Raw genomic sequence first — 25264 nt, forward strand, 5'->3', positions numbered from 1 at the left:
GAATAAAATCCTAGACATGAACACACATAAAAACAGCAGCTCTTTGCTATATTCTTTGACAGTCTCTCTCTGGTAATGGTTTTAAAAGTAATTAATTCTCTAGTATCAGCTTTGCTCTGGCTGGGTCATGATTTGAGCTATTCGATTGGTAATTTGAGCTATTTCATTGGTCATCGCAGTAGGCGCACTAGATTTAGCCACATACAGGTGAAGTCGGAAGTTAACATACACCTTTGCCAAATACATTTACACTCAGTTTTTCACAATTCCTGACATTTAATCATAGTATAAATTCCCTGTCTTAGGTCAGTTAGGATCACCAGTTTATTTCAAGAATGTGAAATGTCAGAATAATAGTAGAGATAATCATTTATTTCAGATTTGATTTCTTTCATCACATTCCCAGTGGTCAGAAGTTTACATACACTCAATTAGTATTTGGTAGCATTGCTTTTAAATTGTTTAACTTGGGTCAAACGTTTTGGATAGCCATCCACAATAAGTTGGGTGAATTTTGGCTCATTCCTCCTGACAGAGCTGGTGTAACTAAGTCAGGTTTGTAGGCCTCATTGCTCACACACACTTTTTCAGTTCTGCCCACACATTTTTTATAGGATTGAGGTCAGGGCTTTGTGATGGCCACTCCAATACCTTGACTTTGTTGTCCTTAAGCCATTTTGCCACAACTTTGGATGTATGCTTGGGGTCATTGTCCATTTGGAAGATCCATTTGTGACCAAGCTTTAACTTCTGATGTTAAAGCTGTTAAACTGATGTCTTGAGATGTTGCTTCACATAATTTTCCTGCTTCATGATGTCATCTATTTTGTGAAGTGCACCAGTCCCTCCTGCAGCAAAGCAACCCCACAACATCATGCTGCCACCCCCGTGCTTCTTCGGCTTGCAAGCCTCCCCCTTCTTCCTCCAAACATAACAATGGTCATTATGGCCAAACAGTTCCAATTTTTTTTCATCAGACCAGAGGACATTTCTCCAAAAAGTACGATATTTTTCCCCATGTGCAGTTGCAAACCGTAATCTGGCTTTTTTATGGCAGTTTTGGAGCAGTGACTTCTTCCTTGCTGAGCGGCCTTTCAGGTTATGTCGATATATGACTCGTTTTACTATGGATATAGATACTTTGTACCTGTTTCCTCCAGCATCTTCATAAGGTCTTTTGTTGTTGTTCTGGGATTGATTTGCACTTTTCGCACCAAAGTACATTCATCTCTAGGAGACAGAACGCGTCTCCTTCCTGAGCAGTATGACGGATGCGTGGTCCCATGGTGTTTATACTTGTGTACTATTGTTTGTACAGATGAACGTGGTACCTTCAGGCATTTGGAAATTGCTCCCAAGGATGTACCAGACTTGTGGAGGTCTACAATTTTTTTTCTGAGGTCTTGGCTGATTTCTTTTGATTTTCCCATGATGTCACGCAAAGAGGCACCGAGTTTGAAGGTAGGCCTTGAAATTCATCCACAAGTACACCTCCAATTGAATCATGTCAATTAGCCCACTAGAAGCTTCTAAACTCCACATTCATCTTCTGCATATCTACATCTATCACTCCAGTGTTAATTGCTAAATTGTAATTATTCCTCCACTACGGCCTATTTATTGCCTTACCTCCCTATTCTTACCTCATTTGCACACACTGTATATTGATTTTTTTCTATTGTGTTATTGACTGTACGTTTGTTTATTTCATTTGTAACTCTGTGTTGTTGTTTGTGTCGCACTTCTTTGCTTTATCTTGGCTAGGTTGCAGTTGTAAATGAGAACTTGTTCTCAACTGGCCTACCTGGTTAAATAAAGGTTAAATAAATGTTTTTTAAAAAGGCACTGTTTTTCAGATAACCAATTTGGCATGTAGTTAGATAGCTAAGCAAACAACATGCGTAATTTAGCTTGACATCGTCAAATCCTCATCCTGGTAAGGATGTGAGTCGGACTACTGTCATCACCATTATAGATGGCCCGCAAATCAAACATGATTTGGATATAGCCATCTAGTTAATTATTTGAAAGTTGGCTTGTTAACCAGCCATATTGACGTGATCTGTTATTTGCTAGCTAGCCAATTTCACCTGGTTCATCAATCAATATAGCCTATCATGTCTGTCAGCAGCAATCGTGATTATACACTGAAAAACTTGCAAAGTAAACATTATCTGCTAACATTGCAACGGCAAGTGCGCCCTTCTGCCACTTGACTGGCAGAGCCCACAAAGGATGGGATATTAATCTAAACCACTCATACTTGTCAGATATAGTTCACTTTTATATCATGCAATTATCAAATGAATAGTGGCCACTACTGAGAGATGTCGTGGGCTAACATCAAATATCTGAAATGACATGATCAATTGATGTTTACTGATAATTAAAAGCATGCTGTATATTGGCTGTATAACTTTGATGTAGCTAAATCTGCACAATTGTTTTGCATGGAAATGTATAGTTCTGACGAGGTTATGATATTACAACCAAATAGTTAACTTCTTTGGGATAGGGGGCAGCATTTTCACTTTTGGATGAAAAGCGTGCCCAGAGTAAACTGCCTCCTACCCAGTCCCAGATGCTAATATATGCATATCATTATTAGTATTGGATAGAAAACACTCTTACGTTTCTAAAACTGTTTGAATGATGTCTGTGAGTATAACAGAACTCATATGGCAGGCAAAAACCTAAGAAAAAATAAACAGGAAGTGGGAAATCTGAGGTTTGTAGTTTTTGAACTCAGGCCCTATCGAATACGCAGTGGGATATGGGTCATTTTGCACTTCCTAAGGCTTCCACTAGATGTCAACGGTCTTTAGAACGTTGTTTCAGGCTTCTACTGTGAAGGGGGGCCAAATGAGAGGGGATTGAGTCAGAGGTCCGGCAGCAGCCTCGATCTCAGTCACGCGTATTCACACGAGAGGTAGCTCTCGTTCCATTGCTTTTCCGCTAGCAGAACCCCAGTCCTAGACAGGTTAACATTTATTTAACAATCCCTTGAAAACGGCACACAGTTGTCAATGGTTTTAGAGGAGCTGGGGTCTCCTTGCCCCTCAAGCAGGCAAATCGAACACTCTGCATCTTATTGTGACGTTTTATTGATAACGATCTATTGGCCAGTGAGCGGCTTTGAAACCACCTGTAAGCCATATTGGCACTCCCCAGAAGGAGCATGTCCTCCATAGGAAGGAATGGAGTTCTACAGTTTTTCAATTAAAAAGTTTCAAGGACAAAATTACATGTATTTAAAGCTGCACTATGCAGAAATCGCTCCCCCATTTCCTGGTTGTTCAAATTAAATTATAAACTGGGTGGTTCGAGCCCTGAATGCTGATTGGCTGACAGCCATGGTATTTCAGACCCTATACCACGGGTATGACAAAACATGTATTTTTACTACTCTAATTACGTTGGTAACCAGTTTATAATAGCAATAAGGCACCTCGGGGGTTTGTGATATATGGCCAATATACCATGGCTAAGGACTGTGTCCAGGCACTCCGCGTTGCACATATGAACAGCTCTTAGCCATGGTATATTTGCCATATACCACACCTCCTCTGCCCTTATTGCTTAAATAGTTCACCTAATTTCCATTTGTGACAAAACAAGTAAGTATAGTGCAGAGAATCAATCTACCATCTAAACCGCTGTGAAATATATTTTCCATTACCAAAAATATTATACTTTCAGTTGTTTGAAGCCGGTGTACAAAATGGAAAGTAAAAGACGTAAAAATTAGACTTAGACTTGATTTCAATCAGAATGACAGATCTATAACTCACATTTCTATGTGAATTTGGTCAGGTCACCAAAAAGTTACATATTGCAGCTTTAAGTATTTATTTTCCTAGTAGGGACAGTAATATTAGAACCTTAACATTTTCCTTAAGTATAATTTTTTTTCATTTTCCTTTCAAAAAAATTGTTTAGCTTACATAATATAATTTAAAGTATGCATTAAGATGTCTGTAATATAATAAAAATGGCAAAAACAAATGTAGACATTAATAAATGCATTTCTGGAGCTTCCAAAATATTTTTTACATGGGTGGGGGAGTGCCAAGATGGAGGTGCGGTTTCAAAACAGAGCCCCTTATCAGTCATCTAGTGTAATATATAAATCGACACTCTGGATTCTCCTCCTGGAAGAGAGGTGATACCGAGGACACAGACATATATGAACACACAGATAACACACTATCAACATGGAGAGTTTACCCATCCCCATTACATTTGAGTCCTATACTGAAAAAAGGCAGCCATGATAAGTCAAAAGTAATCAGTGGATCTATTCTGCTGACAAATTCATCTTTGTCTTTAATGCAGGGTTTGATCTAAACGTCAGAAGCTATCGAGTGGAATGGTTACTTTCTATATCATAGAATGGCATGGTTTTTCTGCTGGTGTATCCTGAGGTATCTCCTCTCTGAGAACCTCTTCCCGCAGTGCGTACAGGCGAATGGCCTTTCTCCCGTGTGGACCTTCAAGTGCATCTTCAGGTTGCCTGCCAGGGCAAAGCGCATGTGACACTGGGTACAGCTGAAGGGTTTCTCCCCTGTATGAACCCTCTGGTGCATCTTTAGGTTGTCCTGGCGGGAGAACCTCTTCTCACACTGGGTACAGCTGAAGGGTTTCTCCCCTGTGTGGACCCTCTGGTGCCTCTCCACCTTCTGGGGACAGCTGAAGCCTTTGTGACAGAACATGCAGAGGAATCTTTTCTCTTTACTATTGCCTGATGTGGCTCCTTCCCCCTGAGCCTGGGCTCTAGCCGTGTTGTTTGAGTTCAATAACTGATCGAAAAGGACGTCGCTATGTGAATCGGAAGGTGCCATCGACGTGAACACTGGGTCACGACCCCTGAACGCATGTAAAGAGGAGTGGGTGGCGACATTTAGATTTGTCTCTAAGCTTCCCCTGTAATTTAAGAAATCTCTGCCCTGTGAGTGTCTGTCTCCTAGGTGACTATCTGCATTCCATGTGGGAGGAGAGTCGCCCTCCACTTTCACCTCATCTACCATTATAACCTCCCCTTTCTTATCTAGGCACCCTTCAGAGTATAACCTATTACTGTACCGGTTCCAGTCACCTCTAGACAGATCAGTCTGTGTTTCTAAACCCAAGGGCATTTTGCCAGGATCTATTTCTGTAGTGTAAGAACAAGATGGATCATCACTGCCAGTGTCTAATGCATCACCCTCAACATCCCCACAGGAATTAACCGTCCTCTGGCTCTGGTGAAATACTGGTAAATATTCTGAGCCGGGAGCAGGAGGACAGGCCAGTGGCCCTAGTCTCTCTGGGTCTAATCTGTGGTCAGATCCTGTGTGTAAGAACCTGTGTGTTACAGTTAAAGTCTCGGTGCCGGACTCTGACTTGAGGACAGCGTTCTGCAGTCCACTGATGCTGTGTCGGGTCCTGGGCTGCGCTGGGGCGGGGTCCTCTGTGGCTACAGGGGGTGCTCCAGCCTGGATGTCTCTGCTGTGCTGTAGGTCTTCCTCTCCTTCAGACCTCTCCTGTTTGACCCCAGGACCTGTAGCCTCTGCATCCACAGACTGACAAGAAGAGAGGAGGTTATTACTGGTACATGAGTTGAACAGGATAACAATGTCCTAGGGAAGCTCCCCATTGGCAGATAAATGATGATGTACATAGCTGAGGGTACCCTTTCTGAAATAAACGGGCCACATTTAATTTACCAAGTAACACATTTTTTATGCAACACTATTACACAAACCTCTATCACGATAACATGCTGGGTTGAAGTTTCACTCCTCTCATCAACAGTGATTTGTTGGTCGTCTTTCCATGTGTTGTGCCCTGCTGGCTTCACAAAGCTCCTGTGGCCTCCAGTGAGATGTCCTTCACCTGAGAGTGATTGGGGGGAAATAGGTGGTTAGGTTAGGCACTGTCAATGCTCAACACTAAAGTGTACAATATTGACATTGTTTACAATTGGCAAGGATGTAAGGTAACACCTCTAACTTCCTGATATACTACCCAGTCTCGGCCTTCTGCAAAATGTACCTCTTGCCATTCCTCTGTATCGGTCGAGGATCTTGACACTACTGGGTCGACTGGCGAGGACGCGCTCTCGCACTGTCCTCTCTGCGCGCTCCCGAGCCACCTTCAGTTCCAGTAGTTTCCTCCGCAATGCCCTGTTTTCTTTCTGGCTTTGAGTTATTTCCAAACGAAACACTGCATAGTCGTCGTCTACGAGTTTACAGATCTCTGCCACAGCTGCATTCGCTAGAACCTCCATGATGGAGGCTAATTGAGTGTGAAAAACCATACAGTTAGCCATGGTTAGCTGACGTTAGCAGATAGCTAGGTAGCGTTACCTAGATAACATCTATCAACCAACCAAGTCCTGTCTCCAACGCCAATTAAACACTACATATGGTAAGTATGTGATGCTGTGCAGTTAGATGAATCATATTTTAGGTTCCAGGGTGTTTATAAACGTCGAAATAACAACAATAAAAACGCTATCGTGGAAATTGTTCTTGTTGACTTCCGTGTACTTATTTGTGTGAGTTTCCGGCAGACAATACAAGTATTGCTGCCTTTCACAGGTCGGAGGGTGAATTGCACATTGTCACACAAAAAGGGGAATTAATCTCACCACCATCTAATCCAGGGATGGGACCTGATTGGTGTAACACTTTTCCCCCAGCTAACAAACATGACTCCAATAATCAACTAATTATGACCTTCAGTTTAGAATGCAATTAGTTTAATCAGCTGTGTTTGGGATGGAGAAAAAGTGTGACGCCACTCTGGTCCCTAAAGACTAGAGTTGCCTGTTCCTGATAACCCTACACATATACACCACCATACCTCATAAACTCACCACCCCCAATCCCACTACTTTAGCCCTACCAGATCATACTCCAGGCCAACTGACCAGGTGCATGGAACCCCTACTCTTCGAAACCCCTTGTAGATCTCTTGCACCCACAAATGTCTCTGCTACTTCCGCTACCACATGTATTTTCTGGGATTCACGCTTCATCAGTGCAGTACAATTAACCATAGCAATAAACACAAGAAATCCTACCTTACTAAAACTCATCCTCTCTGGATCTCTCTCTTATTCACAGGGGGGCTCCCAGTCTAATCACTCACCCTTGGGCTATCCTATACTCTCTTCACTGCCTCAGAATAGGACACTGTCTACCCCACTCTAACTCTGTCAATCTCAACCTGTCTCTCCTTCAAAGGGCACTTCGGATCCCCAGTTGCATGGGTGCCCCCACAGTGGAATCTGCTTTCTTTATCCCAACTGTACACTATCTCCGGCTATGCCCTCCTGTACATTTCCCACATCGCGGGATCTCCTTTCTACACACTGCTGCAATATGTCCGAGTCCTTAGCACATAAAGCACCGTAGTAGGTTCGGAACAGATGCCATCACAGTTTAGCAAATATAACCTAACCTGACCGTATCAGGTACGGTCAGGTCAAAGCTCAACGAGACAGACCGTATTCTCAGTCTTGCCATTGCCACCGGGTCTACGTCTCACCAAACAGCGGGTGTCACAAACACCAGGAATATTCTTTTTCATTTGATCCACCTCTACACTCAACGCTACCCCATTGATCACTCTTTTGAGTGGCACCCTGCTCTGAAGAACAAAGCACTACACATGTCGATCCCAGAGGCACGTGACACAGTTTCCCCGCTGCCTCTGTGCCGGCGGATGCACAAAAAAGCAAAACAATTCCACTTCTCAAAACTTTGACAGATGTACAGTTCCCAGTTTGTCCTTTTACTCCGCTTGAAACAATGTACGGGTTAGCCAAAAAGACAGAATCCACCTCTCAGGGCAAACGTTGGAAGTCTCTACCACACCTGTCACCTCAGGTACTTCATCCTGGTCTGGCTCACTTCCAAACACCATGTCACACCCTCGTTGGTGACTTGTAACAGGAGACAGGGTCTCACACTCAGTAGTTGATTTGTACTCTTTAACACCATTACTAGGTATATATTCAGGAGACGTAGGTTTGAGCCTGGCGCCTTTCTTCCCATTCTTCCACATCTGCGTTATAAGTCAGAGAGAACTCGACAAATCATAGAGATAGGTAGAGGACTCATATTTGTATCTGTGCCATTATAGCTTCAGTGATAGCATGGGCAGTGCCATTGAGGCAATCTCCATTTTGAATTTGTATATTTTCTTATTCACGATTGGCTGATCCCTCCTGATGACCCGGTTGGACATGACTCCAACAGGGTTACCAGGAAGTCCCATGTTGACTACATTAAAATGGTGGAAGCCCTCAATGGCGCTGCCCATGCTAATATGGCCTTTTGGTCACTAGATGTTTAAATAATTCTCTATGAGCCAAATCAAGACACCCCACTTCCATTTACACTGAGAAAGGATCTTATTGGTTGGGGTCATAGCTCAAAGGGTTTGGTTAACCCTCCTGTTGTGTTCGTTTCATGTTAATTAATGCTGTGTTCCTGGTCCAAAATGACCGCCCCATTATAGATGATTATAAATCCTTGATAATGCATATATTATTACCTAATGTTGTGTTAGACACTTTTATCAACTTAAGTCCACAGAGATGAACTGATATCATTCCGACAGATAAGATCTAACCCAGGCAAGAACTAAACCATGTTTACCAATTAGGATTTCCAATCTCTACAAAAGAATGTGGTGATTGGTGTCAAAAGTGGCACTAAGGTCTAGGAGCACGAGAACAGATTCAGAGCCTTGGTCTGACGCCATTAAAAGGTAATTTACCTCCTTCACAAGTGCAGTCTCAGTACTATGATAGTGTTGAAAATTAGACTGGAGCGTTTTGTATACATTATTTGTATGAGTCAATGTGCAACAGCTTTTCTGTTGAGAGAGGAATGGGATATTCAATATAGGCTGATCGTTTTTCACATTTTCGAGTCAAGGTTTGGAATTTTCAGGTTTGGCTTTATTACTGCCACTTCCAGTGAGTTTGGTACACATCTGGAGTATAGGGAGCCGTTTATTATGTTCAACATATGAGGGCTAAGCACAGGAAGTAGCTCTCTCGGTAGTTTAGTTGGAATAGGGTCCAGTAGGCAGCTAGAAGGTTTAGAGGCTATGACTATTTTCGTTAATGTGTCGAGAGATACAGGATTAAGTAGTTCTGGACAACTGAGTTTGAGAAATCTATTTAAAAAATGTTTATGATCATGAATTCATCACTGCTGAAGTGAAGGCCATCCTTTCTTGGGGAATGCTGCTTTGCGACAGTATCAAAAATAAAATATGGATTGTTTTTATTCTCCTCAATTAGGTTGGAAAAGTAGGGTGATCGAGCAGCAGTGAGGACTCTTCGATATTGCATGGTAATGTCTCTCCAAGTTAGTCGGAAGACTTCCAGTTTGGTGGAGCGCCATTTCCGTTCCAATTTTCTGGAAGTTTGTTTCAGGGCTTGTGTATTTAGTGTATACCAGGGAGCTGATTTCTTGTGACAAATGTTTTTAGTTTTAAGAGGTGCGACTCCATCTATTCAATGTTAAATCCTCGGTTAGGTGGTTAAGTGATTTTTGTACTCTGACATCCTTGAGTAGGTGGAGCGGGTCTGGAAGGGCATCAAGGAATCTTTGGGTTGTCCGAGAATTTATAGTGCAACTTTTGATAATCCTTGGTTGTGGTCTGAGCAGATTATCTGTTGTGATTGCAAACATAATACGATTTTGGTCCGATAGTCCAGGATTATGAGGAAAAATATTTACATCCACCAGTGGACTGAACAACCTCTGTACATTTTTTAGATTAGGTTACATTACATTGGCCTACATAAATCCAGGACACTCAAATTAGTATATGTTACTCTTGGTATGACAGTAGGTTACTTAAAGCAAAAAACGAAAAGAAGGTGGTTGGTCAGGGGGGATGGGTGGGTGGGTGGATAAAACAAACTTCTAGCAACCCAATGGTTGCATGTTTTCATGGACAAATATAGCATTTTAGCTAATTTGCAACTACTTGCTACTTTAACTACTCAGCATGTTAGCTAACCCTTCCCCTAAACCTAACCATATCCCTAATGTAAAGTAACATATCATGCTAAATGGAGTGGCATGGATTTTAGTAAAACATGTTTTTCTCTGAGACCAGGCTGACTATGTTTGAGTCCTATACTGTAGTTAGAGAATGACTTCATTGTTGTTAAACCCATCATGGTGGACATAAATATGGGTAAAATATAAGTAATAATAAATCAAATTTCATCAGACAAACCTGACTAAATTATTTGTACAATAGGTGTTTGTGTAGGTATATTTAGTAAGTGTATATAAGCTGTCGGTATGTAGAATAGGGTGAGATCAGATGTGATGTATACTAGAGAGAGTCTCAATATAAGTTTGTGTTTATTAAACATTAAAATAAATGAAATACACCATATGAAAACCACATACAATTCTCAACAAAATAATCTGCATTAATTTGATGAACTGCATTTATTATCATTAAAAGTGTCTTGGTAAAAAATAAAGTAGTTAAATGGATGTAATAGGGATTGGTGAACATCATATATCCTACACAGTGCAAACACTATAATATACCTTTTAGACTTATATGCATTATACTGTTTATATCACACAATGTCTGGATGCAATATTCTATTCAGGAATATTCAACACTTTCCCTATCGTTATTCCAAATGCATCTGTGGATCTTTTCTGTTGACAGTAATGAAAATGAATCTTTGTCTTGAGAGAAGATTAAGAAGCATCCCGATTGGCTCTATGGATCTGGTCCACCTGACCGAGCCTATCCAGATCTTTGCTGCGTGGCTTGGGGGTGGGCCCAATGGGGGCTTCCACGGTGACAGTTAACCAATGAGCAGCATGAAGTAGGAAGATAAGAGGGTAGATAAAGATGAGAAAGGAATCATGTTCTGTACACACAAATAAAAGGAACTCAGAAAAAGAGACACCCTCAAAGAGTACATGCATGGTTAGGGGGGCAAAAGGAGAGAACTATTAAATGTGAGGTAGAAATATTTAAGGGTTAGCTTGGAGGAAGAGAAGATCAAAAACACAAATAGGGAATGAGAGGTTAGAGGGCAGGACTAAAGCTAATGAGAGAAAGTGAAGGTCGGCAGTATGTCACCGCACTAACACCAATGATGGGAAGACAATGTGCTATTGGGTGGCCCTAAGGAACTAGGGGGTTACAGTAGTGATTCCTGTACCCTGAGGAGGGAATGGTTACCTTTTATGTTATGAAGTGTAATGGTTTTTCTGCTGGTGTGTCCTGAGGTAGCTCCTCTCTGAGAACCTCAGAGAAGGCGAATGGCCTTTCTCATGTGTGGACCTTCAGGTGCCTCTTCAGATGGTGCTGGTGGGAGAACCTTTTCTCACACTGAGGGCAGCTGTAGGGTTTCTCCCCTGTGTGGACCCTCTGGTGCCTCTTCAGGGTGCCAGCCTCTGAGAAGCGCATGTGACACTGGGTACAGCTGAATGGTTTCTCCCCTGTGTGGACCCTCTGGTGGATCTTCACGTAGTTCGCCTCAGCAAAGCACTTCCCACATGTGGGGCAGGCGTATGGCTTGTTAGCGTCGGTCTTCATGTTTGGCCTCCCACGTTTTGACCAAATAACACCAGAGGAGGTAGAAGCAGGAGCTACCACCCTCATCTGGTTAGTCTTTGAGCTCCCTCCTTGACATAAAGCCATTGTTTCGGTGTTGTTGGGATTGTGTGCCTTGTTATCAGCTAGATACTTCTTGTGGTGAACACCCATCCTGACCCTGTCTGTATTGGTGGGGTAACCAGGAGGCAGTTGGGGAAGGCTAGACCCAGGTCCAGGCTTTCTATGAACCCAATCATCAGGCGTTAGATGAGATCCTGAAGGAGAAGACAGACTTCCTGTTCGACTCCCACCAGGGGGGTCTCCCATTACTCTCGGTGAAGACTGAAGCCCAGGGTGACCTGCTCTGTTCATCATGGATACTGTGGTGTTTGTATCATAGGAACAGGAGGGTCTATCTCTATCAGCCCCAGGCCCTGCTTCATCCCTGCACCGAGAATGCGAAGAGGGTCTGGGCTGCAGACTGGAGCCTCTGTCTCTCTGATGACCACCAGGACTGAGGTTGTTCAGTCCACCTGTCCACTGGTTGTCTTCTGTGTGGTGGTGGAGTCTCTGTCCCTCATGGTTCAGTCTTGGTTCTGACTCAGGAAGGAAGATTGACGGCTCCTGATCCAGGGTCCTGATCTGGGGCCAGGGTTTGTGACCGGCCGCATCAGAGGTCCAGTCTCTCCCACCAGCAACACCGGATATCAACAGTTCCTCATGGACTGCAGACTGTAAACACAAATTGGCCAGAAAAGCATAAAGGTTTATAGAAGAAATTATTTGCTGTACACACAGAAACATGAAAATTAATAACCACAGTCAAGCCCATCCCCAACACTGTGATTCAAGTACCCAACAATGTGGATCCATTGAAGTTCATTATAAAAAATGTCCATATGTGTTGATTCAAGAACTAAGTATAATGTTTAGGTTTGACTGAGAGAAGGGAAACTCAGTCCCTGTAATGATACAAAAATAACCAAGTCAGACAGTCAATTTTTGTATTGAATTTCAACAAAATGGTATATATACACTCACATAAAGTGAAGTACAGTACTTTCATTGCACAAAACGATGCGTGACAAGAAGAATAACTTTCTCACTTTGGTGACACTACATTTTTCTGTAAATCTGGTACCCTCGCTTTGTTAAAATACATTTTTGAAAATGTTGTACAAGGTTAAACATTACATTACAAAGACCTTCAATACTTTGTGTCAAGTAAACATGAATTAAGGCAATATCCTCAACTCACTATTAAAAAAACAGTATCATCCTAAAGGAACATATACTGAACAAAATCATAAACGCAACATGCAACATTTTAAAAGATTTACAGAGTTACAGTTCATATATGAAAAGCAGTCAATGTAAATACACAAATTAGGCCCTACTCTATGGATTTCACATGACTGCGAATGACTCTGGCTCAGGGGAGCGAAGGTGAATGGCAAGGCACTGGAGTGACGAACTGCCCTTGCTCTCTCCACTGGGATCCTCTGCCTCTGACCCTATTACGGGGGCTGAGTCACTGGCTTACTAGTGCTCTTCCATGCCACCCCAAGGAGGGGTTTGTCACTTGAGTGGGTTGAGTCACTGACGTGATCTTTCTGTCCCCCCCCACCTAGGGTGCTAGGGTCAGTCTGTCTGGTGAAATTATCCTGTCTTATCTCTTGTCCTGTATGAATTATGCTCCCTCTAATTCTCCCATGCCTCAGGACTACCTCACCTGATGACTGCTGGCTGTCCCCTTTCCCAGTTCACCTGGTCATGCAGTTTTGCCTGTGGCTATGGAACCCTGACCTGTTCACCAGACGTGCTAACCTGTCCCGGACCTGCTGTTTTCGACCCTCTCTCTCACTATCCCCCGCACCTGCTGTCTCAACCTCTGAATGCTCGGCTATGAAAAGCCAATTGACATTTTATCCTGAGGTGCTGACCTGTTGCACAACCACTGTGATTATTATTTGACCCTGCTGGTCAGAGCATCAGCTGTTCCGGACGACTGTGTGATCACGCTCTCCGTAGCCAACGTGAGTAAGACCTTTAAACAGGTCAATATACACAAGGCTGCGGGGCCAGATGGATTACCAGGACATGTGCTCCGGGCATGTGCTGACCAACTGGCAGGTGTCTTCACTGACATTTCAATATGTCCCTGATTGAGTCTGTAATATCAACATGTTTCAAGCAGACCACCATAGTCCCTGTGCCCAAGAACACAAAGGCAATCTGCCTAAATGACTACAGACCCGTAGCACTCACATCCGTAGCCATGAAGTGCTTTGAAAGGCTGGTAATGCCTCACATCAACACCATTTTCCCAGAAACCCTAGACCCACTCCAATTTGCATACCGCCCAAACAGATCCACAGATGATGCAGTCTCTATTGCACTCCACACTGCCCTTTCCCATCTGGACAAAAGGAACACTTATGTGAGAATGCTATTCACTGACTATAGTTCAACACCATAGTACCCTCAAAGCTCATCACTAAGCTAAGGATCCTGGAACTAAACACCTCTGCAACTGGATCCTGGACTTCCTGATGGGCCGCCCCCAGGTGGTAAGGGTAGGTAGCAACACATCTGCCACGCTGATCCTCAACACTGGAGCCCCCCAGGGGTGCGTGCTCAGTTCCCAGCTGTACTCCCTGTTCACCCACAACTGCATGGCCAGGCATGACTCCAACACCATTAAGTTTGCAGACGACACAACAGTGGTAGGCCTGATCACCGTAGGTCAGAGACCTGGCCGGGTGGTGCCAGAATAACAACCTATCCCTCAACATAACCAAGACTAAGGAGATTATTGTGGACTACAGGAAAAGGAGGACCAAGTACGCCCCCATTCTCATTGACGGGGCTGTAGTGGAGCAGGTTGAGAGCTTCAAGTTCCTTGGTGTCCACATCACCAACAAACTAGAAAGGTCCAAGCACACCAAGACCGTTATGAAGGGGGCACGACAAAGCCTATTCCCCCTCAGGAAACTAAAAAGATTTGGCATGGGTCCTGAGATTATCAAAATGTTCCACAGCTGCAACATCGAGAGATCCTGACTGGTTGCATCACTGCCTGGTACGGCAATTGCTCGGCCTCCGACCGCAAGGCACGACAGAGGGTAGTGCGTACAGCCCAGTACATCACATGGGGCTAAGCCCGCCTGCCATCCAGGACCTCTACACCAGGTGGTGTCGGAGGAAGGCCCTAAAAATTGTCAAAAACCCCAGCCACCCCAGTCATAGACTGTTCTCTCTACTACCGCATGGCAAGCAGTACCGGAGTGCCAAGTCTAGGACAAAAAAGCTTCTCAACAGTCTTTACCCCCAAGCCATAATACTCCTGAACAGGTAATCAAATTGCTACCCTGACTATTTGCATTGTGTGCCCCCCCAACCCCTCTTTTATGCTGCTGCTACTCTCTGTTTATCATATATACACAGTCACTTTAACTATACATTCATGTACATATGTACATACTGCCTCAATTGACCCGACCTACGAGTGCTCCCGCACATTACCTAACCAGGCTATCTGCATTGTGTCCCGCCATCAACCACCCGCCAACCCCTCTTTACGCTACTGCTACTCTCTATTCATCATATATGCATAGTCACTTTAACCATATCTACATGTACATACTACCTCAATCAGCCTGACTAACCGATGTCTGTACATAGCCTCGCTACTTTTATAGGCTCGCTACTGTATATAGCCTCGCTACTGTTTTTCACTGTCTTTTTACTGTTGTTTTTATTTCTTTACTTACCTATTGTTCACCTAATACCTTTTTTGCACTATTGGTTAGAGCTTGTAAGTAAGCATTTCACTGTAAGGTCTACACCTGTTGTATTTGGCACACGTGACAAATAAACTTTGATTTGAATGTTTGAACATCTTGAAGAACGATCTGGCCTTAATGGCCGTGTACTCTTATCTCCACCTGGCACAGCCTGAAGAGGACTGCCTACTCCTCAGGCCATGGTTCCTCTCTAGGTTTCTTCCTAAGTTCCTGGCTTTTATTTCAAATGAAATACAATTATTTTTTATTTAATCTTTATTTAACTAAGCGAGTCAGTTTAAGAACAAATTCTTATTTACAATGACGACCTACCAAAACGCAAAAAGGCCTCCTGCGGGGACGGGCCTGGGATTAAAAATAAATAGAATATAAATATACGACAAAACACACATCACAACAAGAGAAACAACACTACATAAACAGAGACCTAAGACAACTCCATAGCAAGGCAGCAACACATGACAACACAGCATGGTAGAAACAAAACATGGTAGCAACACTGTGGCGAAATCTGCACGGAGCCTTCACCGTGCACTGCCACTTTAAGAGCGCATGAGCAGTAAAGGAAGGAGGAAATAAAGAGAGCTCTTTCAGCTCTTTGGGGAGGGGCTCTTGGGTGGCGCGACAGTTTGATTGTGTGCTGTGCTGTGCTGTGCTGTGCTGTGCTGTGCTGTGAAGTTTTGTTTGTTTTCAGCGTTTGTAGTTTATAAAGTATTTAACTCAATCATCGGTGTGATCGCTTTAGATCGTGGTTGTTTTTGTTTGGGACCGCGCCCGTTATGGATCGCATGGATTAGTAGCAACATTGTTGCGAAGCTTTAACATACAAACCAACAAACCATCGGACAGTCAGACATTACACCGGCAGGCCTGAAGACCACAGCTAAGATTTCTCTTTTTCTCTCTCTTTCTCTTCCCTCTCGTTCCAGTGCTTTACCTTGCAACAGACTCTCTATTTTTCAAATGCACTTCCCATTGAAGTTCATTAGAGCTGGACTATTATTGCCCTGACAGAAGTATTTTGATGGACATTTTAGTTAGAAGGGAGGTTGCTTGCAAGTTGTGTATTGTTATGTGAACTGTATTGAGGTGTACTAATGACATGTGGCCGAGAAGACTGTGGATATTTTTAAGGCCTTTGTTGTGTCGATGAACACCCCCCACATTCATACCCTCTGCACTCATCCACTAGAAAATAATACAGATTATTGCAAATCCTCTGTTGATGACTGGGTTTGTTCTTGTATGAAGTTGCTGTTGAATTGTTCTGCCATTATTAGTATTAGTATGATGTATTCTTGTTGGGGTTACCCCTGTGCTGTGATGTGGGTTTTATATGGTGTGTATTCTCTTTTTTCTCCACTGGCTATCTGGTAAACAGGCTACACTCTAGGCAGTCTCTTCTGCTGATGTGTGTGGGTCTGGTAGTGGTACTCTCTATTCTACTCTTTTCCTTTCGGCATGGTTAATACCTGCCTGGCGCCCGAACAAAATCTTTCTTTACCCCTCTCTAATAAATACCGCTACAACACAACATGGTTCAAACATTATTGGGCACAGACAACAGCACAAAGGGCAAGAAGGTAAAGACAACAATACACCACACAAAGCAGCCACAACTGTCAGTAAGAGTGTCCATTATTGAGTCTTTGAATGAAGAGATTGAGAACTGTCCCGTTTGAGTGTTTGTTGCAGCTCGTTCCAGACGCTAGCTGCAGCAAACTGAAAAGAGGAGTGACCCAGGGATGTGTGTCCTTTGAGGACCTTTAACAGAATGGCTGGCAGAACGGGTGTTGTATGTGGAGGATGAGGGCTGCAGTAGATACCTCATATAGGGGGGTGTGAGGCCTAAGAGGGTTTTATAAATAAGCATCAACCAGTGGGTCTTGAGACGGGTAAACAGAGATGACCAGTTTACAGAGGAATATAGAGTGCAGTGATGTGTCCTATAAGGAGCATTAGTGGCAAATCTGATGGCCGAATGGTAAAGAACATCTAGCCACTCGAGAGCACCCTTACCTGCCGATCTATAAATTACGTCTCCGTAATCTAGCATGGGTAGGATGGTCATCTGAATCAGGGTTAGTTTGGCTGCTGGGGTGAAAAGAGTGATTACGATAAAGGAAACCAAGTCTATATTTAACTTTAGCCTGCAGCTTTGATATGTGCTGAGAGGAGGACAGTGCACCGTCTAGCCATACTACCAAGTACTTGTATGAGGTGACTACCTCAAGCTCTAAGCCCTGGGGTTTTAGGCTGAGTTTCTGTATAAGTACTTAGTCACATCTGCTAATGTAAAAAGGGTTTCATAAATACATTTGATTTGATTCTCACACTGGGGGCAGCTGTAGGATTTCTCCCCTGTGTGGACCCTCTGGTGCCTCTACAGGCTGGATGAGTGGGAGGAACTGGCCCGGCACAAGTGGCAGCTGAACGGTTTCTCCTCCGTGTGTATCCTCTGGTGGATATCCACCTGTTCCTTCTCAACTACTCTCATTTGTCAATGGGCTTGTGTAGCCATTTAGTGTTGAGGCCTTGGCATTGTCTGAGGTTTGGTTTAACATTAGGAAGGTGTGACGAGGACGAAGGCCAGAGAGTGTCTGTGTTGTCGCAGGGATCATGTTCCAGTTGATAGATCCTATAGAAGGCAGGCTGAAGGCAGCACCTGTTAGGGGGTTAACCTGCGGTGCCATCAGTCTCTCTGAATCACAACTATAGGAGCAGGACGGAGCATCGCTAAACAAGTCTATCTGTTCTCTCCCGCCACATAGGGACACCTCCCCGACCCTGCAGACCAATTCTACGCCTCGCCCTGGTCTCAGCCAGTCTGTTGTCATGGAGACTAAATTAGGATGTTTTGTTTTCCATTGTCTGTTTCTGGTTGTGGTTAACAGTTGTATTCCCCAGCCCAGAGTTGAGGATGCGGTCCCAGCCACTGACCTCAGCCATGTCGCCTCTGGTCCTGGCCTGCTCAATGTTTTCGTCCCCGGGGCCCTTGGCTGCACCCGTCTGAGTCTGGGAATCCAAGATGGCCACCCAGTCTCCTCTGTTAGCCTCCAGCCAACCACCTGCAGGAAGAGGTTACAAAATAGACTTTATAAACATGGCAGAGAACTCTACATATGGATTTTCTTTCATCAATTACCAGGTCCAGTTCATACATTATGTGTGTTTTTGTATGTAAACACAAGTTGTACTGATATCATTTTATGAATGAAGAAAAATAAGAACACATAGCCAGGTGCATCACTATCCCCATTGAAGATGTATTACTGTATGGAGGCTATATGTATTACTATCCCCATTGAAGATCTATTTCTGTATGTAGGCTATATGTATTTCTCCCTTACCTTGCTCCCCCATCTTTAGTCCACTCAGCAGGTCAATGCTCTCTGGTCCGTCTTCTATCGTCTCCTCTTTGACTAGTAGCAGATCAGGCTTCCCATCCTCCATGTCTACTGACTGTAAGAGATAGAGTGAGAGGATGTTGGATCAAGAAATCTGATATCAGCACCCTGCTTTGGAGCATGGGTAGGATGGTCATCTGAATCAGGGTTAGTTTGGCAGCTGGGGTGAAAGAAGAGTGATTACGATTGGGCAGTAATGGATTGCTTTGAGAACTACAGTATGCAAACATGTTAGTTAATTTGATTACTTGACACTCTTTAATAGTTTTATAATTCAAAGGTATGGTCAAGACCTGGGCCCGTAACCACAAAGATTCTCAGAGTAGGAGTGCAGATCTAGGATCTTTACATATGTTATTCATTATGATCTAAAAGGCTAAACTGATCCTAGATCAGCACTCCTACTCTGAGAGGCTTTGTGGATATGGGCCCTGACCGAATACCATTCAGCCAGTAGTTCACAGTGGGCTCACTTCAGTGAGACTGTGTGTGGTCCTGTGCTTCTCAGCTGGTTCCTCTGTGGGTTCAGAAGGAGGTGTAGTCTGGTTGTCCTCCATGACCATGTTCCCCAGAACCTCCTCACACCCCTCCTCCTTCACCAGCAGCACCTCTGAACCCTTCTCCTGGAAGAGAAAGGTGATTACACAGACATACACTCCCTCAGGTACGTACACACAGATAATAAACACTTTCAACATGGAGTCTTCACCCATCCCCACTATGTTTGAGTCCTATAATGTAGTTACAGAATGACTTCATTGATGTTAAACCTGTCATGGTGGACATAAATATGATGTTGTGGGTAAAAGGTCAGCAATGATAAGTCAAGTAATCATCAGACAAACAAACCTGACTAGTGTATAGTGTATGGGTATTTGTAGGTATATTTGGTGAGTGTTCACTGAGTGTACAAACCATTAGGAACACCTTCCAAATACAATTCATCGGAGCATGGACTCTGCAAGGTGTCGAAAGTGTTCCACAGGGTTGCTGGCCCATGTTGACTCCAATGCTTTCAAGTTGGCTGGATGTCCTTTTGGGTGGTGTTCCATTCTTGATACACGTGTGAAAAATCAAGCAGCGTTGCAGTTCTTGACACAATCAAACCGGGTGCACCTGGCACCTACTACCATACCCCATACAGGGGCACTTAAATATTTTGTCTTGCCCATCCACACATACACAATCCATGTCTCAATTGTCTCAATGCTTAAAAATCATTTTTAACCTGTCTCCTCCCCTTCATTTACACCGATTGAAGTGGATTTAATAGGTGACATCAATAAGGGATCATAGCTTTTACCTGCATTCACCTGGTCATTCTATGTCATGGAAATAGCAGGTTTTCCTAATGTTTTGTGGACTAAGTGTATATTGGTTATAAAGCACTGTTGTGCGTTTGCAGAATAGGGTAAGATCAGATGTGATGTATGCTAACGCAAGTCTCAATCAAAGTCTTAGAATGAAAAGTCCCACTTTGTGTTCATTGAACAAACCAGTTTTAAATACACCACATGAAAACCACACATACTTGACATGTCTCAACAAAAATATCTGCCTGAAGTTAATGAACTGCATTAATTTTCTCATTTAAAAAAAGTGTCTTTGGAAAATTTGCGAACATCAGATACACAGTACAAACACTATATGAAACAGACTTTTAGGCTTTACGTGCCTTATACACTGAGTGTATACCAAACATTTACATTACATTTAAGTCATTTAGCAGACGCTCTTATCCAGAGCGTCTGCCAAACATTATGAACACCTGCTCTTTCCATGACACAAACTGACCAGGTGAATGCAGGTGAAAGCTATGATTCCTTATTGATGTCACTTGTTCAATCCACTTCAATCAGTGTAGATGAAGTGGAGGAGACAAGGTAAAGAAGGATTTTTGGTAACACTTCACTTGACACGGTCATAACCTGTAATAATATGATCATAACACATATTTAGATCTGTTGAGACATGTTTTGTGTTATTTTATGGCTGGTTATGACACCTACGTAAGAGTGCCCTGCTAGAGCCTCCCGGTCGACTGTAAGTACTGTTATTGTGAAGTAGAAATGTTTACAAGTAACAGCAGCGAGTTGCAACACTCACTACCGAGTTCCAAACTGCCTCTAGAAGCAACATCTACCCAAGAACTGTTTGTCTGGAAATGGGTTTCCATGGCCGAGCAGCCGCAAACAAGCCTAAGATCACCATGGGTAATGCCAAGTGTCAGCTGGAGTGGTGTAAAGCTCACCGCCATTGGACTCTAGAGCAGTGGAAACACGTTCTCTGGAGTGATGAATCACGCTTCACCATCTGGCACTCCGACGGACGAATCTGGGTTTGGCGGATGCCAGGAGAACGCTACCTGCCCAAATGCATAGTGCCAACTGTAAAGTTTGGTGGAGGAGGAATAATGGTCTGGGGCTATTTTTTCAAGGTTCGGGCTAAGCCCTTTAGTTTCAGTGAAGGGATATCTTAACGCTACAGCATACAATGACATTCAAGATGATTCTGTGCTTCCAACTTTGTGGTAACAGTTTGGGGAAGGCCCTTTCCTGTTTCAGCATGACAATGCCCCTGTGTACTAAGCGAGGTCCATACAGAAATGTACCAGTTCCAGTCCCCTCTAGACAGATCAGTCTGTGTCTCTAAACCCAAGGATATGTTTCCAGGGACCATCTCTGTAGCGTAAGAACAAAACAGATCATCACCGTGAGTGTCTAACGCATCACCATCTCCACGGGAATAAACCATCCTCTGGCTCTGGTGAATCACTAGTAAGTAGTAGAAACCAGGATCAGGAGGTCAGACTGGTGGCCCTCGTCTCTTTGGCTCTGATCTCTGTTCATATCGTGTGTGTAAGAGCCTGTGTGTTAGAGTTAAAGTCTTTGTGTCGGAGAGCGTTCGACTGACCTCCGTGATGCTGCAACGGTTCCTGGCCTGGAGCGCAGCGGCGGTGGTGAGGTCCTCCGTGGCTACAGGGGGCACCACTCCAGATGCTGCTCCAGTCTGGATGTCTCTGCTGTGCCGCGGGTCCTCCTCTCCTCCAGACCTCTCCAGTTTGACTCCAGGATCTGCAGCCTCTGCATCTGCAGACTGACACAAGAAGAGAGGACATTACTATCAGTACATGGGTTGAATTGGATAACAATGTCAAAGGGAAGTCTCACAAGCTCTCCTATGGCAGATAAATTAGGATGTAAATGTAAGCAAGTGAATAGCTGAGGGGAGCCTTTGAAATAAACCGTCCACATTTGATTTACAAAGTAATTGTAATTTTTTACTATTACACTAACCTCTATCATGATAATGTTCTGGGTTGAGGTTCCACTCCCCTCATCAACAGTGATTGGTTGGTCATCACTCCTTGTATTGTGTCCCGTTGGCTTCACAAAGCTCCTGTAGCCTCCAGTGAGATGTCCTTCACCTGAGAGAGTGATTGGGGGGAAAGAGGTGGTCAGGTTAGCTAATGTTCAACACTATATTGTATACTATTGACTGTTTTGACACTGTCTAGAATTGGCAAGGATGTAAGGTAATGCTTATAACTTATTGATATACTATTTATTGTTAAATGTATTATGTTCCAGGCATGTTTTCATTGAGTAAATAATAATAGTAAATGCAGTAAATCAAGAATCTGGTTAGAATATGATATTGTGTCTGTGCGCAAGATAACTAAGTAATCAGGGGAATTATTGCATACTATCCTAAAACTGACCAAGATAGGTGGGGTTGACACATCTATAGCCACACAAGCGCAGAGGGGAAGGGGGCGACAGGTCCCGCAGTCTCCTGCTACATTTACCTCTTGCCATCGCTCTGTATCGGTCGAGGATCTTGACACTACTGGGACGACTGCCGAGGACGCGCTCTTGCATTGTCCTCTCTGCGCGCTCCCGTGCCACCTTCAGTTCCAGTAGCTGTAGTTTCCTACGCAAAGCCCTGTTTTCTTTCTGGCTTTGAGTTATTTCCAAACGAAACACTGCATAGTCGTCGTCTACGAGTTTACAGATCTCTGCCACGGCTGCATTCGCTAGCACCTCCACGACGGAGGCTATTTGCGTGTGAAAAACCATACAGTTATCCATTGTTGGCTAACGTTAGCCGTTAACAGCTAGCTAGCGTTACCTAGATAACATCTATCAACCCAGTCCTGTTTCCAACGCGATGCGGTGAATTTAAATTGATCATATTTTGAGTTCCAGGGTGTTAGTTAATAAACGTCAAAATAATAACAACAAAAAGGCTTTTCAGTTCTGTTTTCTTTTTTTCTTATTTTAAGTTTTATTGGAGAATCGCAACCAACTGCCATGTGCATACACCGCCACCTACTGTACTGGAGTGTGAGACCGTTACGACATCTATTCCACTATACTATCTTAACTAACCCTACATTTATAATAAAATATAATAATTCCCTACAAACCTTCCTACTTCCATCACCCCCACCCAAAATGGGACTGCAGTGGAGAAGGTGAAAAGTTTCAAGTTCTTCGTCGTACACATCACTGACAATCTGAAATGGTCCACCCACACAGACAGTGTGGTGAAGAAGGCGCAACAGCGCCTCTTCAACCTCAGAAGGCTGAAGAAATTTGGCTTGGCACCTAATACCCTCAACTTTTACAGATGCCTAATTGAGAGCATGCTGTCGGGCTGTATCACCGTCTGGTACGGCAACTGCATCACCCACAACCACAGGGCTCTCCAGAGGGTGGTGCGGTCTGCCCAACGCACCACTGGGGGCACACTGCCTGCCCTCCAGTACAATAACAGCAGCACCCAATGTCACAGGAAGGGCAAAAAGATCATCAAGAACATCAACCACCCGAGCCACGTCCTGTTCACCCCGCTACGATCCAGAAGGCGAGGTCAGTACAGGTGCATCAAAGCTGGGACAGAGAGACTGAAAACCAGCTTCTATCTCAAGGCCATCACTGTTAAATAGCCATCACTCAGGCTGCTGCTCATATATATATATATATATATATATACAGTGCCTTGCGAAAGTATTCGGCCCCCTTGAACTTTGCGACCTTTTGCCAGCAAAAGGTGGCGCTACAAAGTATTAACTTAAGGGGGCTGAATAATTTTGCACGCCCAATTTTTCAGTTTTTGATTTGTTAAAAAAGTTTGAAATATCGTTCCACTACATGATTGTGTCCCACTTGTTGTTGATTCTTCACAAAAAAATACAGTTTTATATCTTTGTTTGAAGCCTGAAATGTAATAAAATTTACGTTCAGATTTACTCATTTCATATGTATATACTGTATTCTATTCTACTATATTTTAGTCAATGCCACTCCGACACTGGTCATCCTAATATTTATATATTTCTTAATTCCATTCTTTTACTTTTAGATTGTTTTTGTATCGTTATGAATTGTTAGATACTCTTGCACTGTTGGAGCTACACCTGCACCAACATCCGCAAAATATGTGTGTGACCAATAAAATTTGATTGACCCTGTCAAACACCTCTCATTTTTTACATCATACATTTCACAAAATAATAATACATGTTCAACTGTTTCCTCTTCCATGTTTCCCTATCAATTTAATCCAGTACGCCCTAATCTCACCCTAAACATAACCGCCTCCCTTCTGTTTCCATTATATGACACTATCTCTAGTACAGATTTTCCCTTCTGTTTACTTCTTCAAGTTGGACTGCACCAACAAGTTGTATTGCTGCCACCTACTGTGTGGGGTGAAAAATGGGAGACTTTAAATGAATGGTTGCACTGCAAGCTGCATCTTTCTCAAAAACACTTCCAACTAAGTTTGGTGGTGTATAAATTGACTTCATATTTTAAAGGTAGATTCAGCGAGATGATGTTGCCACAAGCAGCACTACTGATATAAGTTGACGAACGTCGATGAGTTAAGTCAGGGGAGGCGTATCTGCGAACTAATGTGGTTTTCCAACAGCAAGGCTCAGATCAACATGGCAGCTTTGCCATTGTTTATGAAAGGTGTTCTTTATAATGTCGAAATAAACATCTATTCTAATCCCCATATCACACACTCACAAACTGAAATCATAACATGATGTGTGTACAACAGGGTTGGGATCAATTTGAATTGCAGTCAGTCAATTCAGGAAGGGATTTGAATTTAAAATATATATATTTTTTGTATTACTTTTGGAATAAATGGCTTCTCATTTTCAGTTTGAGAAGTAATGGAAAATATATGCTGTTTTTTCAAACATTGAATTGGAATTTCAGGTTACTCCCTGAAAGGATTGCCTTCAATTCGAATTGAGCCCAACCCAGGTGTACATTGTTCAATCACTTAGTGACAGAGAGCCTCAAATATCACACTTTTTTTGTGAATATCCAGGGTAAATTCATTCCTGTTTCAGTCATGGCTTTGGTCATGTTCGTGTGGGTCAAACAAAAACACTCTAATGATTGGTTGAAACAAAACAGCTGAGAAGTTTAGCCACGCGCTTGT

At 43.3% G+C, this 25264-nt stretch overlaps 2 protein-coding genes across 2 annotated transcripts; both read right to left on the bottom strand.

The window, feature by feature from the left end:
• Window positions 1–3744: 3744 nt before the first annotated feature.
• LOC135559471 (oocyte zinc finger protein XlCOF29-like) lies at window positions 3745–6535 on the bottom strand. Its single transcript, XM_029687145.2, has 3 exons — window positions 6034–6535; window positions 5744–5874; window positions 3745–5561 (listed from the first exon to the last, which is right to left on the bottom strand). Exons 1-3 carry the CDS (start codon window positions 6308–6310, stop codon window positions 4386–4388), a joined length of 1584 nt encoding a protein of 527 aa, XP_029543005.2. The 5' UTR covers window positions 6311–6535; the 3' UTR covers window positions 3745–4385.
• A 3830-nt stretch (window positions 6536–10365) lies between these two features.
• LOC115146716 (uncharacterized) lies at window positions 10366–23111 on the bottom strand. The gene is made up of 7 exons (XM_065003953.1): window positions 22608–23111; window positions 22096–22226; window positions 21713–21895; window positions 19273–19422; window positions 18743–18854; window positions 18333–18460; window positions 10366–12318 (listed from the first exon to the last, which is right to left on the bottom strand). Exons 1-7 carry the CDS (start codon window positions 22888–22890, stop codon window positions 11320–11322), a joined length of 1986 nt encoding a protein of 661 aa, XP_064860025.1. The 5' UTR covers window positions 22891–23111; the 3' UTR covers window positions 10366–11319.
• Window positions 23112–25264: the final 2153 nt, after the last annotated feature.

This window comes from Oncorhynchus nerka, linkage group LG18 (assembly GCF_034236695.1).
Source record: "Oncorhynchus nerka isolate Pitt River linkage group LG18, Oner_Uvic_2.0, whole genome shotgun sequence".
NCBI lineage: Eukaryota > Metazoa > Chordata > Actinopteri > Salmoniformes > Salmonidae > Oncorhynchus > Oncorhynchus nerka.

What these genes read in the sequence shown, in the direction of transcription:
- LOC135559471 (XM_029687145.2), bottom strand. Translation starts at nt 6,310, where the DNA reads ATGGCTAACTGTATGGTTTTTCACACTCAATTAGCCTCCATCATGGAG. An exon ending in ATACAGAGGAATGGCAAGAG is followed by an intron (nt 5,875 to 6,033) that starts GTACATTTTGCA and finishes AATCACTCTCAG; the next exon opens with GTGAAGGACATCTCACTGGA. An exon ending in AGCATGTTATCGTGATAGAG is followed by an intron (nt 5,562 to 5,743) that starts GTTTGTGTAATA and finishes TCTTCTTGTCAG; the next exon opens with TCTGTGGATGCAGAGGCTAC.
- LOC115146716 (XM_065003953.1), bottom strand. Translation starts at nt 22,890, where the DNA reads ATGGATAACTGTATGGTTTTTCACACGCAAATAGCCTCCGTCGTGGAG. An exon ending in ATACAGAGCGATGGCAAGAG is followed by an intron (nt 22,227 to 22,607) that starts GTAAATGTAGCA and finishes TCACTCTCTCAG; the next exon opens with GTGAAGGACATCTCACTGGA. An exon ending in CCACACACAGTCTCACTGAA is followed by an intron (nt 18,855 to 19,272) that starts GTGAGCCCACTG and finishes TATCTCTTACAG; the next exon opens with TCAGTAGACATGGAGGATGG.